The sequence below is a fragment of the Branchiostoma belcheri genome, unplaced genomic scaffold (assembly GCF_001625305.1).
Source record: "Branchiostoma belcheri isolate BF01 breed outbred unplaced genomic scaffold, Haploidv18h27 scaffold8, whole genome shotgun sequence".
Lineage (NCBI taxonomy): Eukaryota > Metazoa > Chordata > Leptocardii > Amphioxiformes > Branchiostomatidae > Branchiostoma > Branchiostoma belcheri.
In genome coordinates, this window is record NW_017804464.1 from 704400 (window position 1) to 722988 (window position 18589).

The 18589-nt window shown below is 40.5% G+C and overlaps 2 protein-coding genes across 2 annotated transcripts; one reads left to right on the forward strand and one right to left on the reverse strand.

The window, feature by feature from the left end:
• The first annotated feature begins 260 nt into the window (after positions 1-260).
• LOC109486006 (neuronal acetylcholine receptor subunit alpha-3-like) lies at positions 261-6456 on the forward strand. The gene is made up of 10 exons (XM_019789701.1): positions 261-322; positions 571-719; positions 2113-2334; positions 2860-3060; positions 3268-3377; positions 3685-3794; positions 4258-4436; positions 4786-5103; positions 5345-5477; positions 5828-6456. The coding sequence occupies exons 1-10, from the start codon at positions 261-263 to the stop codon at positions 6219-6221; spliced, it is 1878 nt and encodes a 625-aa protein (XP_019645260.1). The 3' UTR covers positions 6222-6456.
• Positions 6457-6650: 194 nt separating this feature from the next.
• LOC109486251 (sushi, nidogen and EGF-like domain-containing protein 1) lies at positions 6651-17700 on the reverse strand. Its single transcript, XM_019789993.1, has 27 exons — positions 17435-17700; positions 17096-17122; positions 15932-16236; positions 15670-15814; positions 15180-15296; positions 14897-15007; positions 14431-14541; positions 14231-14341; positions 13831-13941; positions 13598-13708; positions 13334-13444; positions 13103-13213; positions 12739-12849; positions 12499-12609; positions 12265-12375; positions 12032-12142; positions 11618-11728; positions 11385-11495; positions 11163-11273; positions 10654-10764; positions 9355-10326; positions 9067-9179; positions 8710-8921; positions 8221-8373; positions 7885-7959; positions 7487-7528; positions 6651-7108 (listed from the first exon to the last, which is right to left on the reverse strand). Exons 1-27 carry the CDS (start codon positions 17649-17651, stop codon positions 7006-7008), a joined length of 4146 nt encoding a protein of 1381 aa, XP_019645552.1. The 5' UTR covers positions 17652-17700; the 3' UTR covers positions 6651-7005.
• Positions 17701-18589: the final 889 nt, after the last annotated feature.

Here is an 18589-nt window from a genome sequence, read left to right on the forward strand (position 1 = left end):
TTAAATAAGTTTTATACAAACAGAACAACTGCATTACTCACATGTATAAATTGACTAGTTTATGTTTTCCATCAACGAACTATAAATGTGTACTTTCATCTTCAGATTGCTTTCAAATCCCTGACGTTTTTCAACTCGGCGGAAGACTTACAGTTTTACCAAATTTACTGGATCAGGAGACGGTCAGCCAGATTCGAAATTCCTCTGTTATGGAATTACTCAACGGTTCGCGCGCCATTCCTGAGGACCAACATCCGGAGATGATGGAATTCATATCTACGGTCATTTTCCCACGATGCAGGGTCTCCGAAAAGTACTTACAGTAGGTGTTTTTCATAGTTTTACCTTATCATCTTTATATCACAGTGTCCACAGTTGAATAGTCAAAAAGTCAATATCTTGTCACGAAAAATGTAATATCTCATACAGCCATATTGATGATGAAATGTACATTAAATTACATTAGCCGATTAAAGAATTTAACTTTTATACAGTTTATCATTCAACAACTTATTAGATCTTTAATATATTACTTATGTCCTTAATAACATTGTTGTTTGTTTTTAAAAGATCTAGACAACTGTCGCCGTGCCGTTCGTGGTGTGAGGAGGTGCTGGACAAGGCTGATGACGGAATAAAGGCTCTGCTGCCCCCGTGTGATTCGTTCCCGACTCGTCCGACTTGCTGGAACCCTGAACCAGCTACGAGGGGCAACGAGGGTAAGCATGGGCGCTTTTAACCCTCAACAGTACACCTTCCCGGACTGATTAATCTGTACACCTGGGGTCCGCGCGGACCCAAGAACAGTTTTTTGCTAATTTTTAGAAATTAACAACATGCTACCAGCTCAATTGTTTTGCAAACTGATGCGGGAACCTCTGTGTCCACATTACATACAAAAACCATACATTTTGAACCTTTTCTATTTTTTGGTGAAGAAAAGAAGACAAGAAGAAATACCCGATTTTTAAACCCATATCAGACTGAAGGGGCTTTTGAGGCCCAACTTTGATCTCAGATAGCGGCTAAACGGCTTGCGCTAGAAGTATCAAATTTGAAGACCTTTCCTAAAATGTCTCTGGAAAAAAGTTCATATTAGTTTAATACTAGTAAGTTGATGTTTTTTTGTGTTGCCATGGCAACGGGTTTCTAGCAGGCAGTTTTTTTGAAAATAGAAGTAATTTTGGTTTAAACATACAAATTTTCTGAGTTTTATATTAAATTACACTTCTTTTCCAGCATTAATAACATTTTACATAATTAAATATAAGTTAAATCATTTAATATGCATAGAATATGCTAATTTGATGACGTCATTGGTCAAAATCCAATATGGCGGACTATATTATTAGCTCTGACGTCACATGACATCATAATTACACCAAAGTTATTAAAATCTAATTCTATTACTACACCATTCTCTGAAAACTTGGTAGACATACGATGAGTGCATAAAAACATATAAAAACGGAAATAAGGCAATGTATAAGAACGCCAGTGTATCCATTATGATCGAAAGCCAGCTGGGGTCCGCGCGGACCCCAAAAGAAAATCAGATATAATTTTTTTTATAAATGGTAGAAACGGAGTTTTCTGCACTGTATTGAGAGACAACTTTGTGGGTGACAATTACCTAAAATTTCAGAGAAAAATCTTTAGAAACAAAAAAGATATTACAGAATATATAGTGCTGGTGTCCGCGCGGACCCCAGGTGTACTGTTTAGGGTTAAATTAAGTGATTCTGACTATTACAAATAAACGCCATGTAATAACAATACCAGACTATTGAAATGGACTGATGGTTAGGCTTTATTTACTATGCTGCTTTTTAGATCGAATTTATTGTCTTGTGATTTGTCGGGCCTACATGTATGTCTATACAATGTGTCTTGCTATCTGTTCTGTACTCTGATTTCGTGTGCTGACTGTGTCCCACGTAAGTACTATAGCTACTGCTGGTCGTGACAATCATAGTTTTAATTTTAATTCTTAAATTCATGAATCTGGTTTCAGCTTTTAGATTTACACAGAATATGTTCAGAATGCATCATTTCACTTCTGACACCTCTACAGTTCTTAGTTTTTGAGCTACATTCTTTCCTCTTCTTTAGTATGCTACCATGGCATCGGTATAAACTACCGTGGTACACTAAGTACAACTACTTCCGGGTCGAATTGTGTGAAGTGGTCCACTGCGCAGTCTGGTTACTACACCACAGAGTACCCCTGGGCTAACCTGGTGAACAACTACTGCCGTAACCCAACGGGTCTTCAGCGGCCATTTTGTTTGACTGAGGACGGTAGCCAAGAGGAATGTGACGTCATCCCGTGCAGTAATTTATCATTTTATGAAATAGTCTATAGTATAACATTCATGCTCAAACTAAAAATAAATATAAAAAACAACATGCATATCTTTTACATATTGATTTCAAAACTTCACCATTCAATATTTTGTGATAAAAAGTTTTAAGGCAACAATGCTTAGTGCACAAGGCATCCAAGGTAATTTCAGGCAAAACTGGTCATTCTGTTAATGTTGTAAGTTGAATCAATCCTATCCCAGAGTATCCCGACATCTGTGAGGCAAAATACGATGTTGCTGACAGAAAAGGGATTCTTGTTTTGTATTGTAGGTCTCTTGTAGCTATTTATGGGCGGTAAGAAACAAAAAAAAAAGAGACGACTTCTTTTTTTGCTATTTCCAACGCTTTAAGTATGAAATAATGATAACGTATGAAAATTACAATGACAAACATATGCTACGAAATAGCAGTGCATGTCAATATGCAGACAGATTATAATTTTGTAATTAATATATCTGAGTCATGCATTTTTATCTTTTCCCCTACACCTAGCCGCTGCTGGATGCTGGGATAGAGGTCCTCCAAATTACGGGAAGAGAATTCCAAGCGACCGGCGGTTCTACTTCGTTGGAGACAAGGTGGCATACATGTGCAATGACGGCTACACGCTGGAATCCGGTGCGCCAAGAGAAGTGAGGTGTATTGAGGGAGGAGACGGCGGCGTCTGGGAATACGACAAACCCATTTGTTCAGGTAATTGTATTTCGTACAAAAATTTTTTCCAAAATCATAATCCAGTTGCTTGAGTGAAGTAACTGTTTTTATTTGCGTAACGTTTTACTTCATCGACGTAATTGTATTTTCATTTAGTATTTGTGTTTATCTTGTAATTCTTTGCAATCACACACGTCATCATGTATTTATATTTTTACGTCTTTTTTGTCTTTTACCATTGACCAGTAAACTACGAGTATAGGCTACAAGATGACCTACTGGGGATCTATAGGGAAAGTCTAAGTCCTAAGACAGTCATCGAATTCGGTGGATTTGTGGAACAGATTGTGGACATGGTAAGTACACTATCTTGGAAACGCTCATTGTGGGTCTTTGTGTTGTTTCTGATATATTAAAAAACATGTATTGATCGACAATGACATTTAACACGTGCTGTCTTTTTATTTTAGGACGAAAAGAAGGAGCAACTTGTCGCTTCGGTGTCTATCAAATTTGTAAGTTGACACAAATTATTATACATACTTCATTGACACAGAAGGAGGTATGTATGCATTGACATCATTGCTGCATTAATTGTTTTAACACTTTCTATTGCAACACCATTGACGTTTTGCACAACATGTTTTTTTTTATTTTTCCCAGACATGGAGTGACATTCGGTTGAAATGGGTCGCAAAATACTACGATGGTATCGAGACGTTCAGCGTTCCCGGAAGTAAGATTTGGACTCCGGAATTTACTCTAAAGAGGAAGTAGGTTCATCCAAGAACTTTGTAATGCATAAAATGTATACATTTTATATTTCTTCATATTTTATCATATAACTGGCTACATGATGCAGTTCAGGGAGGGAAAACAAAAAAAAATATTCTGGATGAGGTAATAAGTCTGATATTGCAATTTTTTGCCATTTCTTTTTTTAATATTATTCCATACTTGATGCCTCCTAAAGGAAATTACATGTAGTTGACGAGCCCATTTTTTTGCCAATAAATAGTTAGAACTAGCCTACGATTCGAAATAGGCAGCTAGGGACATTACATTTTGCCTCACATATATTAGCATGCTTTGGGAAATGGTTGATTTTACTAGCTACATTTCAAAAATGCAAAAAAAATGACTTGGGTCTGATTGACAATCTAGTACAGACATTTTAACAAGGACAGAGGGATCAAATTAGGGACCAACTGCATTAATTTGCTCGCTACTTTACAGTGCTGATACCGGCTACCATGGCCTACAAAATAACGTGCCGGTAAATGTCAGCAGCGATGGACGAGTAGAATGGAACGTGGAAACCCTGACCACCACCGTCTGCGACGCCGATCCTTTCTTCTTTCCTGCAGACACTATGCTGTGTCACATCTGCTTCGTTGTACACATAGGAACCGTCCGTAAGTCTTTGATTTAAAATCTAGTAAATGGCAGTTTATTAGCACGTTTGTTTCTGCCAGCACTACAGTTATTTTACTTAGCACCGTCAAATCATACCACTTAAAGCGAAAAGAATTAAGTGAAGAAAACGCTCTACGTTTATTTTCCATGGTAGAGGGCCCAGTGTTGTCATGTGCTTGTGCGATGGAAAACGTTGGCTTGCTCCATGCCTAAGTACAGCACATTAATCATTTTACACCGGATTGTATGTCTATTGTTTTGGGGTACACATTGGCCCGGTCACATCAAATACATGTATAAGCCAATCTACTTTTAACTTAGAGTGTCAACCTGAAAGCTCTGGAGCAGCAGCATACGAAGACAACAATTGTGGCAAATTCTCCGTCCCGAAAACGGAGGGAGAATGGTACCGGAGTGATATGATCTTCACTAAGAACGACAGGGAAGCCTGCTTTGCCCTGCAGCTCTCGCGGATCCCGCTGTTCCACCTCGCCACGACTGTGGGACCCTGCATCATCCTGGTGGTACTGATGACCATCACCTTCATCATGCCGATGGACAAGGGAGACCGGATCTCGTTTGGAGTGACCATTCAACTCTCCATGGTCGTCTCTCTCGTGTTCGTTACGGATGTTCTTCCTGTCAAGGGGGCTTTGCCATTTTTTGGTGAGTGAAGATGGCTATATGACCAAGCGTTGTTGTAACGATTTTTGCAAACTTATTTTTCCAGTCTTGAAACAACCCTATGTAAATAGACGATATTTAATCATTTTACATTAGTATTTGATATACTGTTTCCCTGTTGAACTGTGATACTTTTTAATATAAAATGCGCAATTATGTGTGTGTAATTTCTACATATAGTGTATATTAGTTATTTGAATGGGACACATGATGTACCTTACAGCTACGCTGATCATCGTGTGGATGGGCCTGATGGGAATCTTCCTATTCTTCACCATCGCAGTCATCATTATCCATGGCAAGGACGGGAGCCTTCCTCCCTCAGCGAAGAAGTTTTTCCTCTGCTACTTGTCAAAGTTAGTGCTAATAGATTTTTCTATGTTTCTCGTCATATAGAACGATTATAGTATATATGACATACACGTGAAAACTGTACTGCACACGTTAGACATATAATTCTGACTGCTTCGTAGTTGTAGTAAGTACGTACTCACTATTAATGAAATGAGGTCACATGACATAGTATAGATTTTCTATGAAAACAAAAGCTGTGCATGCATGTGGAAAGCATGTGAATAACCAGAAAAGTTAATGACTGATTGTTCTTTATTCACATCTACTTCAACAAGAACCGACTATTCAATGACCGTCTGTCATCTTAACCAAGTGATTAGCAGTTTTCTTTCTTTCATTTGCTGTATATAAGGATGCTACTGCTGGGAGACCTAACAAAGGAGCAGAGCACTGGCGACGGTGAGACTGACCCGACCAACCCTACCGCCATAGAGCTCACCAACGCCGCGTTCCGAGACGATGACATGGCGTTTGAAGGGGAAAGACCCGGCAATGACCCGGGGAAGATCCGGCAACTGTCATCCCCTCACGCAATTTTGGTGACCACTAGCTCCCCAGGCATCCGTGAGCTGATCTCCAGTGTGAAAGCGGTAAAGAACGAGGTGGGCGAGCTGATCAAGGCGGTGAAGGACGAGGAGGAGTCCGACTACACGCTGTTAGCTAAGGTCCTGGACAGGCTGTGTCTTGTCTTGTACATCGTCAGTATCGTGGCATCCATTCCTCTGATCATGTTTCTGAGCAAGTAAATTACATCATTTTGCCTTAATGTAAAGTAACAAACACAATACCAGCTTTGACGTGTATATGCATATAGTCAAATTTGTCAACTTAGCAGTATAAGATTTGCAAAGTATTTCTCCGTGTGAGATATCATGCATAGTAAGTAGCTTGTAAATGTTCCTTTAAAATTTGTAGACTAGGTTCCCATGGCCAATTTATCCAGAGCCTTTACATCAGTACAGATGGTAGAGATGCATTGTATAGTTTCAATGTATGATTCAAGAGGTATTTTCTCTAAGAGGTAGGGATCTATATAGATTGTGTTTGTTATGTCTGTCTCTACCGATTTACGTAATACTATGTGCATGACATGAGTATGTTTACAAACTGATTCACTTAGTTCCTAAAGCTTTGTGCTCGAAACTATTTACTTGTACTTGTTATTCTATACGGCTATAATGCTCTCACACAAATAACTTAATGTGAAAGAATGTCAAAAGTATATCATATCATATGGTAAATATGGAAAACTATTATAGTGATACGCTTTACAAGTGCATGAGACCGATTGTTTTGTCAGCACAGTGTAGTAGTTTTGGATATTAACATGTATATACAAATCATATGTTACATATTTGCGGTGTTCAGTGCAAAGGATAGTGTTTATATATGTACAAATTATACAATTCTGTCAAAACTCACTCCATATATGTTCCATTGCTATAAAACAATATCAGTGTTTCATTTCTTTGACAGTATAGCACATATAGCATATAATGAAGTTGAGAGTAGTAGGTTATTTGGGCACATTTAGTGATAAATCTGTTCGTAATGGTTTACATCTTGGTGAATTTTCTCCCCGGGAATATCATTCAATATCTCTTGGAATTGATATGCCGTGGATGAGTTTGTTCTGCAAAAGAAAAAGAAAATAAAAATGTTTACTTCTATATACCCATTTGAAATATGTGTTGTCGTAATGCATTTTTTCGACGTAAATAAGTAAAGTCTTATATATTCTTAACACATTAGTTCAAACTGTATATTAAAACCCTTGTCCTGCGGAGCCCATTTATTAATGGGTTGCACATACAGTACCATCTATATAGTGCCCTGTATATGTGCGATTTGGGGTGTTTCTGGTGTCACAAACGCAACAAATGCGAAAGTAACTATGCCACCAAGGGGCAAAAAAGTCAAGGGTATGTGACCTGATTACGATTGAAAATATTGTGTAAAAAATGCCAGCAGGACAGGGGTTAAGAAAATGTGAATATTCTACGGTACTTACTCATCATAGAGCGGGTTCACTACGTAGCGGTAGTAACTGCTCCTAAAAATTCAGAAACAACAGTTGTTACACAGTGAAGCAGTATCTTAATTAAACTTTATTAATAGCACCATATGCATTTAGTGCAAGGACAGACGCATTGCTTAGTAAGCAGCGGATTGAGTGTGAAAAGTTCGTGGCGTCCTCCGTCCGTATTCAGGGATGGTTTTAGTGGTGAATTCATTTGACAAGTACTAGTGTTGGGGGGGGGGAGTTAAACATTGTCTCTATGGTGAATTTGTCTTCATGATGAAATTTGTCTCCAGGTGAATAACAAAAACTTTGTCATCTAGCGATTTTTCAACTTATAAGAGTACTGCATGCGCAAATAAAACAAACAAACAAACAAGCAAACAGACCTTTTGTTGAATCTGCCATACGGATCAAACTCTTCCACCGACTTCTCCGGCTGGCAGTTGTATTCCTTGGTGTAACTAGAAGAAAATGGTATAGATATATTCAAATGATAAAGGTGTAACGATATTTTATGCCAGCAGTTATCTCACCATATTACAACTTGCTGTGTTCTGCCCATTCTTTATCTATATGACACGGGCTTTAAACTTAGACCTCAGACCATAATACATCGCCCATGTACATGACTATAACTGTGTACCTACTTACAGCTGAAAGACCTACTTTAGCTTCGTGGTTCGGGAATTAAGAATAGGAAAAATTGCAGACACATAACCTACGTTTTCTTTCGAAGGATGATGCAGACAGTCAGCAGGAAGGCGAGGAACACGGTAGCAGCGGCGCCTCCTGCGATCACGTGGACGGCCCATGGTGGCCACTGTGCAGGCCCCTCAACTCCCGTACACGTGCCGTCTCCGTTCTCCTTCATACATCTGCAACACGGAACGTCAACACTTACATCATTGACATGGAGTACATGCAGAATATTAGCCTATATCACAAACTTAGGTCTTACGGATTTAACCTACTTTGCTAGCTGAGGCATTGACGCTATTGTTAACCTTGTATAGAAGCATTATGATAACAGCACGTTTCTTTTTAGACAACAAAAAAATGATATTGTGACTTTGAACATAATGATATACTTAATACATGTTTTAATGTGAATTCTGTATATATTCATCATGTGTTGCCTTTATTGCCTCTGTATATTTCATACACTTCATATTTACCCATAAGTAAACACTGGGATATTTTTATGTACATACAGTGATTCAGCCTGTATTCCCAGGGTGTTGTTCCCACTCGTGCTATTCTGGAGAGCCAAGAGGAAAGCCTCCCTGACCTGCAGGTCGGTGACCTCCCTGCCCTGGCGTAAGATCACCTCATAGTCCGCGATGACGCTTCCTCTCCGGAACCTGGTGACAACCACACTGATGATGTCCGCTGACACCTGGCTCTCTTGTAGGTAGGACCATATCTGGTAATACAATTAAAACTCAAGGCAATTAGAGATTACAGACTTTACACTATTCACGTACCAGTAAAAATGTATATTAGATATCTACTTGGTGGGGCTGACTGGGGCACTGGTTAGTTTTGATCAAATTTGTTGGGTGACTGACCGTTTCTGTTAGCTGAGAGGCAAGAGATGTGAACTCTTCAGAGGTAGGATTGTTGAGCTCCTCGGTGAATTCTATATTCACCATGGTGACTTCGAAGAAAATGGCGGGTGGACCTGCAGACATTACAATAATATCATCATTTTATCATCTTATGTTCAGGCTGAGTGGACCAATCACAGGTCTCCATTTCTAGGTTTGAGCTAATTTCTCAAGTTCTCAAAAATAAGAACATCTTAAGCAAATAGCACATCAAAACCACGAACAATCTAAGGATTTCTTGTTACTCACGTTCTGTTGTGGCGACAAAACTTGACTGTGTCTGTTGTACAGTAGCTTTGAAGGTCGGAGAAGGCTTTGTAGACAATGCCAGCGTTGTGAACGGCTTTGGTTTTTCTGTGGAAATTTCGGTGGCTTTTGTGTTCTGGTGAGTAGTAGCAGTGAATGTTGTTGACTTTATAGACTCTGTGGTCGCGTGTACTTCTTTGGTAGTAGCTAAGATGGAAGTGGTTGGAGGCGTTGTTGTTAGATGAGTAGATGTAAGGAGTGAAGGTTGAGTTTCCGCGGCTGCTGTCGTAGGGTAGGCTGTTGTTGTTTCTGTTGAGAAAGTTTCTACTGTTGTTGGTTCAGACGTTGTTGGGTTGTGTGCAGTTGTCAGCTCTGGGATGGTTGTTGGTCTGGTTGTCATCATGGTAGTGTGTTTCATGGTGGTTGTCATCGTGTCTACTGTGGTAGGATAGGCTGTTGTTGTTTCTGTTGTTGTTGGTTCAGACGTTACTGTTGTTGGTTCAGACGTTGTTGGGTTGTGTGCAGTTGTCAGCTCTGGCATCGTTGTTGGCTTGGATGTCATCAGGGTAGTGTGTTCCATGGTGGTTGTCATCGTGTCTACTGTGGTAGGGTAGGCTGTTGTTGTTTCTGTCGAGAAAGTTTCGACTGTTGTTGGTTCAGACGGTAATGTTGTTGGTTCAGACGTTGTTGGGTTATGTGCAGTTGTCAGCTCTGGCATCGTTGTTGGCTTGGATGTCATCAGGGTAGTGTGTTCCATGGTGGTTGTCATCGTGTCTACTGTGGTAGGGTAGGCTGTTGTTGTTTCTGTTGAGAAAGTTTCAACTGTTGTTGGTTCAGACGTTGTTGCTGTTAGTTCAGACGTTGTTGGGTTATGTGCAGTTGTCAGCTCCGGGATGGTTGTTGGCTTGGATGTTATCATGGTAGTTGGTTCCATGGTGGTGACCATAGTAGTAGAGGGAATCTTAGTAGTGGAGACTAGAATGAACAATAGTTGATATTGTCAATGTACGTGTTGATAAGAAAGCACATCTCTGTTTCCAAATCCCTTGCTATTGGGTCACGCAGTGATCGACGCATACACTGCAGCATAAGCACAGTCCAAGTTTGCAACTACCATCACTACACTCACCACTACCCCCAAAATACCTGCATAGCAAAGAACGTTTAGACTTCGATTTGCGTACGTCACACACGCCTATCAGCAAGTTTAAGTAATCTAGAGAATTACTTCTTCAATGATACCGTAAATGTCATTATTGCTGAAAAACGCAAACGACCTGTTATAGAAATATCCAAAAGTACCTTGTGAGCAGGTGTCACCCTCCCATCCTTCATGACAGGTACATGAATAGTCCCCTATACCATCCACACAGTCTCCATGTTCACACGGGTCGGACGCACAGTCGTCGATATCTGAAAGTGAGTTATTTGACGTGCATGTTCATTATTTTATAACGTTATTACCTATAACGCAGAATTAAACTTACCTCACGTCGCTGTAGGTGTACGCCATCGAGCTTCACAGTGATGTATGCAGCTATGTGTACGTATAGACGTACCTGTTTGTTAATGTGCATGTATGGATCCATTGAAGCTATTTCATTTTTATCCTAGTCTTCTGTAATGAAGTACTTTGCTAGCTATCGTTATGTAGCGGGAAGCTATAGGCTGGAGTGAAGAGACACAATAGAGACACAGCAGAATAGAGTTACAGTAGAAATAAAGATACAGCGGTGTACAAACAAATGAAAAAATGTCGCGTCTTGCAACTTGCGTCTATGCAAACATTATATGTTCAATTGTGTACTCACTGTCACTACAGTTGACTCCACCCCAACCGTTATCACAGGTACAGGTATAACCGGCTACTATGTCATTACAGGTGCCGTGTGTACAGGGGTCTGGACTGCAGTCGTCTATATCTGTGTATGAGTACATTGGTAAGATGTCATTTTTGAAGGTGCAAAGTGACATATACGTTTAATACAGACTTACGAAATAGCCATAGAGGACAAATACAGATTTTTACTCACTCCAAGTACAGTTGACTCCACCCCAACCGTTATCACAGGTACAGGTATAACCGGCTACTGCGTCTGTACAGGTGCCGTGTGTACAGGGGTCTGTACTGCAGTCGTTGATATCTATGTAAGGGGCAAATTGCATAAGATTCTAGTATTTGTTTAAAGGAGTAGATTCAAATACTTCGTACACAGAGGGATGATGTTAGGCTAAAGGATATAACCATAATGTCTAGATCACTCACTTTGATCACAATCTGCACCTTCCCAGCCGTTCTCACAACTACAAGTGTAGCTCGCTACACCGTCTGTACAGGTGCCGTGTGCACAGGGGTCAGGACTGCAGTCGTTGATATCTAGATACGGCGAAAAGTGCATAAGATTTCAGAGTTTGTTTTAAAAGGAGTAGCGGATGTAAGGTTGAAAGAATATAACCATATGTGTCTACACCACTCACTTTGATCACAGTTGCCACCTTCCCAGCCGTTCTCACAACTACAATCATCGATGTCTGAATGAAATGCAGAAATGTCGGGTAAAAGCTATAGCAAATTCGGTAATTTCAACGAATATTTTACGGTATTTTGAGTATACAAAATACCGTACAACAAATTAGTGGCAATGAATCAAACGTACATTAAATTGAAACGTAAACTCACTTTGATCACAATCTGCACCTTCCCAGCCGTTCTCACAACTACAAGTGTAGTTCGCTACACCGTCTGTACAGGTGCCGTATGTACAGGGGTCAGGACTGCAGTCGTCGATATCTAGATACGGGGCAAATTGCATTTGAATTTGCTTCTAAGGGATTATAGTCCAATACTAGTACTTGACTAACAGAGGGGTGATAGATTGAAAGGATATAACCTTAGATGTCTACATTACTCACTTTGATCACAGTTGCCACCTTCCCAGCCGTTCTCACAACTACAAGTGTAGTTGGCTACACCGTCTGTACAGGTGCCGTGTGTACAGGGGTCAGGACTGCAGTCGTCGATATCTGGTTTACAGAAAGAGTTAAATTTCAGGGTCGTATATCAAAATTTATATTTGTAACACACAGAAAGACGTCAGAAAGATTTTAGGTTGAAGGGATATAACCTCAACATTTTAAAGCACTCACTCAGATCGCAGTTGTCACCTTCCCAGCCGTTCTCACAACTACAAGTGTAGTTAGCTACACCGTCTGTACAGGTGCCGTGTGTACAGGGGTCAGGACTGCAGTCGTCTGTATCTGGTTATGGGCAATGTGCATAAGATTGTTAATTTAAATTCAAGGGTCTTATATTGAAATTTATATTTATGATACACAGAAAGACGGTACGTTTAATGAACATATTTTTTAGAACATTACAGCACTCACTCAGATCACAGTCATCACCTTCCCAGCCGTTCTCACAACTACAAGTGTAGCTCGCCACACCGTCTGTACAGGTGCCGTGTATACAGGGGTCAGGACTACAGTCGTTGACATCTAGGTACGGGGCAAATTAGAAGATTCCAGAGTTTGTTTTAAAAGGAGTATTTTCCTATACTTGATACAAAAAAGTCTTTAAGAATTGTCTAAATCACTTACTCTGATCACAATTGTCGTCGATATCTAGATACGGGGCAAATTGCATTTGAGTTTGTTTCTAATATAAGGGATTATAGTCCAATACTAGTACTTGACTAACAGAGGGGTGGTAGATTGAAAGGATATAACCTTAGATGTCTACATTACTCACTCTGATCACAGTTGCCACCCTCCCAGCCGTTCTCACAACTACAAGTGTAGTTAGCTACACCGTCTGTACAGGTGCCTCGTGCACAGGGGGAGGACGCACAGTCGTCTGTGTCTGGTTATGAATAGGGGTATGAGATCGTCGATTTTATCTCAAAAGTATTATATGACAATCCATATTTCGCAGTGAAAGAAAGATGCTAGGTTGAAAGCATATAAATTTTAAAGCACTTACTCTGATCACAGTTTCCACCCTCCCAGCCGTTCTCACAACTACAGGTGTAGTTCGCTACACCGTCTGTACAGGTGCCGTGTACACAGGGGGAGGACGCACAGTCGTCTGTGTCTGGAAAATATAGAACTGACAGGATCAGGCTAACATTTAGAAAGGAAATATCCTTATTGCATCTTTCATCGAGAAATGTGTCAATAAGCAGTGATTTTTTTCTCATGCAATTGAATAACAGTTTCAGTATGTCAAATTGAAACGATTGCTCACTTTGATCGCAGTTGTGACCTTCCCAGCCGTTTTCACAACTACAAGTGTAGTTAGCTACACCGTCTGTACAGGTGCCGTGTGTACAGGGGTCAGGACTGCAGTCGTCGATATCTAGGTACGGGGCAAATTGCATTTGAGTTTGTTTCTAAGAGATTATAGGCCAATACTAGTACTTGACTAACAGAGAGATGATAGATTGATAGGATATAACCTTAGATGTCTACATTACTCACTTTGATCACAGTTGCCACCTTCCCAGCCGTTCTCACAACTACAAGTGTAGCTCGCTACACCGTCTGTACAGGTGCCGTGTGTACAGGGGTCAGGACTGCAGTCGTCAATATCTAGGTACGGGGCAAATTGTACAAGATTTCAGAGTTTGTTTTAAAGGGAGTAGCGGATGTACGATTGAAAGAATATAACCAAGTGTAGCTCGCCACACCGTCTGTACAGGTGCCGTGTACACAGGGGGGGGACGCACAAACATCAATGTCTGAATGAAATGCATAAAACTCGGGTCAAAGCTATAGCAAATTCGGTAATTTCAACGAATATTGTACGGTATTTTGAGTATAACGAAAACAAATTAGTGGCAATGACTTAAACGTACATTAAATTGAAACGTAAACTCACTCTGATCACAATTGTCACCTTCCCAGCCGTTCTCACAACTACAAGTGTAGCTCGCTACACCGTCTGTACAGGTGCCGTGTGCACAGGGGTCAGGACTGCAGTCGTTGACATCTAGGTACGGGGCAAATTAGAAGATTCCAGAGTTTGTTTTAAAATGAGTAGTTTCCTATACTTGATACAAAATTGTCTAAATCACTTACTTTGATCGCAGTTGTCTCCTTCCCAGCCGTTCTCACAACTACAAGTGTAGCTCGCTATACCGTCTGTACAGGTGCCGTGTACACAGGGGTCGGGACTGCAGTCGTCGATATCTAGGTACGGGGCAAATTGCATTTGAGTTTGTTTCTAAGGGATTATAGTCCAATACTAGTACTTGACTAACAGAGGGAAGATAGATTGAAAGGATATAACCTTAGATGTCTACATTACTCACTTTGATCACAATTGTCACCTTCCCAGCCGTTCTCACAACTACAAGTGGAGCTCGCTACACCGTCTGCACAGGTGCCGTGTGCACAAGGGTCAGGACTGCAGTCGTCGATATCTAGATACGGGGCAAATTGCATTTGAGTTTGTTTTAAAGGGATTATAGTACAATACTAGTACTTGACTAACAGAGGGGTGATAGATTGAAAGGATATAGCCTTAGATGTCTACATTACTCACTCTGATCACAGTTGCCACCCTCCCAGCCGTTCTCACAACTACAAGTGTAGTTAGCTACACCGTCTGTACAGGTGCCGTGTGCACAGGGGGAGGACGCACAGTCGTCTGTGTCTGTGTAAAAATAAATGATCATGTTTGCGATTCATCAAAGATTTTGGACCGACGTATCTTTTCGCGGTGAACGCGGATTTGCGATGTTCAACGTCGGCCACGTTTCTACATCCCGCAAACCTTTGATATCAGGCTTATGAAATGAGATGCATACATATCTGTATATACTCACTGTTATTACAGTTGACTCCCTCCCAGCCGTCCTCACAGGTGCAGTTGTAACCGCCTGACTCAGCCACACAGCTACCGTGTTCACATGGGTGAGGACTGCAGTGGTCCGTTGCTGGTACTGGATATCACAAATGATATAGTTGGTTAAGTGTCCTTAAAAATTATGCTTGTTAACGTAAATATTGTACTATCAGTGTAAAAACTCGAAACAGTTTTACTTTTCAAAGTCAATATTAGTGTTATATCTGTGTTTGGTTCATATGAAAATTAGGCTCTCTCGTACAAAAGTTTTCTCCGGATGAGATTTTTCGGCAATCAAACGACTTTAGATGGACTTTTGAACATTTCACGACTGCCGCAAAAGCATCCAAAATTAACGTTAGTTACCAAATTATTATTCTTGCAGTTTGTCAAAAATAAGCTAGTTTGCATGTAGCTATGGTCGCATCGGAAAGTTTACTAATCAGCAGGAATAAAAGAAAAATACTTGCCATCACAGCCAAGTATCTCTGCCCTCAGGCGGATGAAGGTGTCGCCTTTCCATGTCTGTGGGTTTATCCTGATGTACTGTGTCCGGACTGCAGCAGGCAGGGTTTGTTCCACTACTGTAGGTCCGTCAGAGTTACCTGTAAAGATCTGCACCAGCATTTTACTATTAGTATTGAATATAGCAAGAATGCAAAGCAATTAAATTTATATCATAATTTTTTCAAAAATTGTATTATAAATACACAAAAACTGTGACAGTCATACCTGGCCATCATTGTCGCCGTATATATTCCATGTTTGCTGATCATCAGAATACATCAGTTTGTAAGACTTGATGTGCCCTCCCCACAGACCCTGTGTTTGGACACCTGTGATGAACTTCTGACTACCGAGGTCGATCTGGAGCCACTGGTCTGTATCTACAGTGTTTGTCTGCCACGCCTTGTTGGCGTTATTCAGACGGCCTCTCCACGCTTCATACCCGGTTTTCTCAGTGGAAGCCGTGATGTGGTCGTTAGGAATGGCGCCGCTCTCCATCCCAAGGGGGTTTGAACAGTCATCAGGAACCGCTAGTCAACAGTAATGACAAAAGTATTACATCAGCTGTCTGCATGGTTGTGAAAAGCAAATATTCAATCACCTGGGTCTTATGCAATCCTTAAGTGTACTTTGAAATTATGCGTCTTTTAAACATTAGATCCTATTGATTTAAATGTGAAATCCTCTTGAATCCTCTTTTATTCTGGACTCTGCCTTATATTTACTATTTCATGTGCCTTGTGTATTATGGAATATTATATTACGTTTACGGAAACGTATTCTGCGGCAAGGAGGATGTTCCCCGCAGCAAAATATTTTAAGGTTTTCATATAATATTCAATATACTGAAGCAAATGATTTTTTAGAATATTACCAACACTGCTACTTCGTTGGTGCAATGTTTCCCTAAACGCTACATTATCATTAACGTTAAATTAACGTTACAACCCAATTTGGGAAGTAGTTGCCTCCTTTGGTATACATAGTGCAGCTTGAGTACACAAAGTTACGAAACACGGATCATGCTGTCTACTGATATGACCACCGATTGTTTATAACCCGATATAATTACATGTCCCATAACCTACATTTGTCAGCAACAGAAATGTTATCAGTATACGTCCTTGCTAGATGTGTGTCTGTTCTTTCACGATGCTTGCATGCGGCCCAATGCAGATGAACTGTTGACATGCCATTGTTTGGTTAAACCACTTACTGATAAATCACGTTTTAGTCTGGCATGAGCAGATGACATGCCCTATGAAGTATTAGGTTATATGTGTTTTAGCTGGTTCAATATTGTACAATATTTGTGCAGTTCTACTTACATCACTCACATTTCTCAGATATCATTACTGCCAAATTATGACTATATATATTGGTACATACCGACTTCAGCCGATGGAGATGTTGCACCTAATTGTGGAAAATGAAATAAAATCAACTAATTTGATTATTCCCAAGATGAATTAGACTAACGAATTATAATCATTGTGATCGTTTTTAATCTCTCAAAATATTCTTTGCAATACTAACATTGTCAAAGCAGTAATATGGAATATATTATTTCCCCTATTTGCATTGTTTACAACCATTGTTTACAACCCCTCAAAACAGCATACAGCATTAATTGTTACAATAAAATACTGTCGTACAAAAGACATGCTACATGGACATGGCACATGAATGTAATGGCTGTATTTAAGATGTGGGTATGACACAACTCACCGAGAACAGTGCCGTAAGTGGCACGAAATCCTCTGTAAAAAGAGTTGCCTCCAAGCGACGTGAAGATCACCGTCAAGGACGGTCCTGTAGACACGATTTGACTATCCGGTGCATTGCCTGAACAATATGCGCCAATTAGTGTCGAGGTATCAGGAGTGCCGTCGAAAACTTCAAGTTTGTCCCGACTGTCACAGTTAGGACTGGAAAAACCATACATGTTGAAGTGAGTTATGTCCAATGTGACGGCCTGTCCAGGTGGTGCGGTGATAGTCCAGGTACATTGTGTGTCTTTAGGATATGGGCTTGGGTAGTTTGGTGACGTAATCTCCCCAGTAGGTGTAACTGCTGCGTCTATGGTGTCGTCGCAAGCGGTGGCTGCAAAACATACAAGGATCTTTTTTACCAAGGCCACACAACAGAGGAGGAATCTGTCATTTGTATGAGACGTATTTGCACGGAACGCAACAACCAATCCTAACAGCATGTGTTTCATAAACTATCTACAACAAGGGGCCTAACCATGCACATAAATTTGATTATAGGGGTCATGTTCACGGCTTTTACTTTTATGTGCATTTATCTAAATGGCATCTATTTCACCATTACGAATAGTGTAGTCGTCTCAAAATGTTTTCGTTATTACGTTGTATCACTGGAATGTTTTGTGACTGTGCCAGAGCTGCCCATTTCTGCCCACCCCTTCAATGTATGACACCTCCTAACAATTACACAACATAGTTCACGCGTCAATGTATTGATTGTCGTCATGTGCAGTACAAGACGAGAAGTCAGTTTTCCACACACCAAATATAACTACACAGTATACCATCAGATACAAATCCCTGTACTTATACAATTCAATAAGTAGTTGTCTCGACTCACCTTGTTTAAAGATGACCACTAAGGACAACACGACGAGAAGTGTCCTTGCCGCCATGTTACCGACTGGTGTGACTAAAAATTGAATCTCTGTCCTGCGTATACCTACCACCAGGTGCCAACACGAGTGTTTGTACAGGGCCGTGGTCTGATCTATTACTGCAAATAACCCGGGTCTCCTATCTTGTTAGACTAACATGGACTTTTGCCTGCTTTCTACCAGGTCAGCGCACGAACAAACCCTAGAACAGGATAAGAATAACCTGGGTGACAATT

Bases quoted from the DNA above. Each gene is read 5' to 3' on its own strand.
- LOC109486006 (XM_019789701.1), top strand. From the start codon at position 261: ATGATGGAATTCATATCTACGGTCATTTTCCCACGATGCAGGGTCTCC. The intron at 323-570 runs GTAGGTGTTTTT...TGTTTTTAAAAG, and splicing joins GTCTCCGAAAAGTACTTACA to ATCTAGACAACTGTCGCCGT. The intron at 720-2,112 runs GTAAGCATGGGC...CCTCTTCTTTAG, and splicing joins AGCTACGAGGGGCAACGAGG to TATGCTACCATGGCATCGGT.
- LOC109486251 (XM_019789993.1), bottom strand. From the start codon at position 17,651: ATGTATGGTTTTTCCAGTCCTAACTGTGACAGTCGGGACAAACTTGAA. The intron at 10,765-11,162 runs GTGAGTACACAA...ACTCACTTTCAG, and splicing joins TGGAGTCAACTGTAGTGACA to ATATCGACGACTGTGCGTCC. The intron at 8,374-8,709 runs GTATGTACATAA...TCCGTGTTGCAG, and splicing joins GGAATACAGGCTGAATCACT to ATGTATGAAGGAGAACGGAG.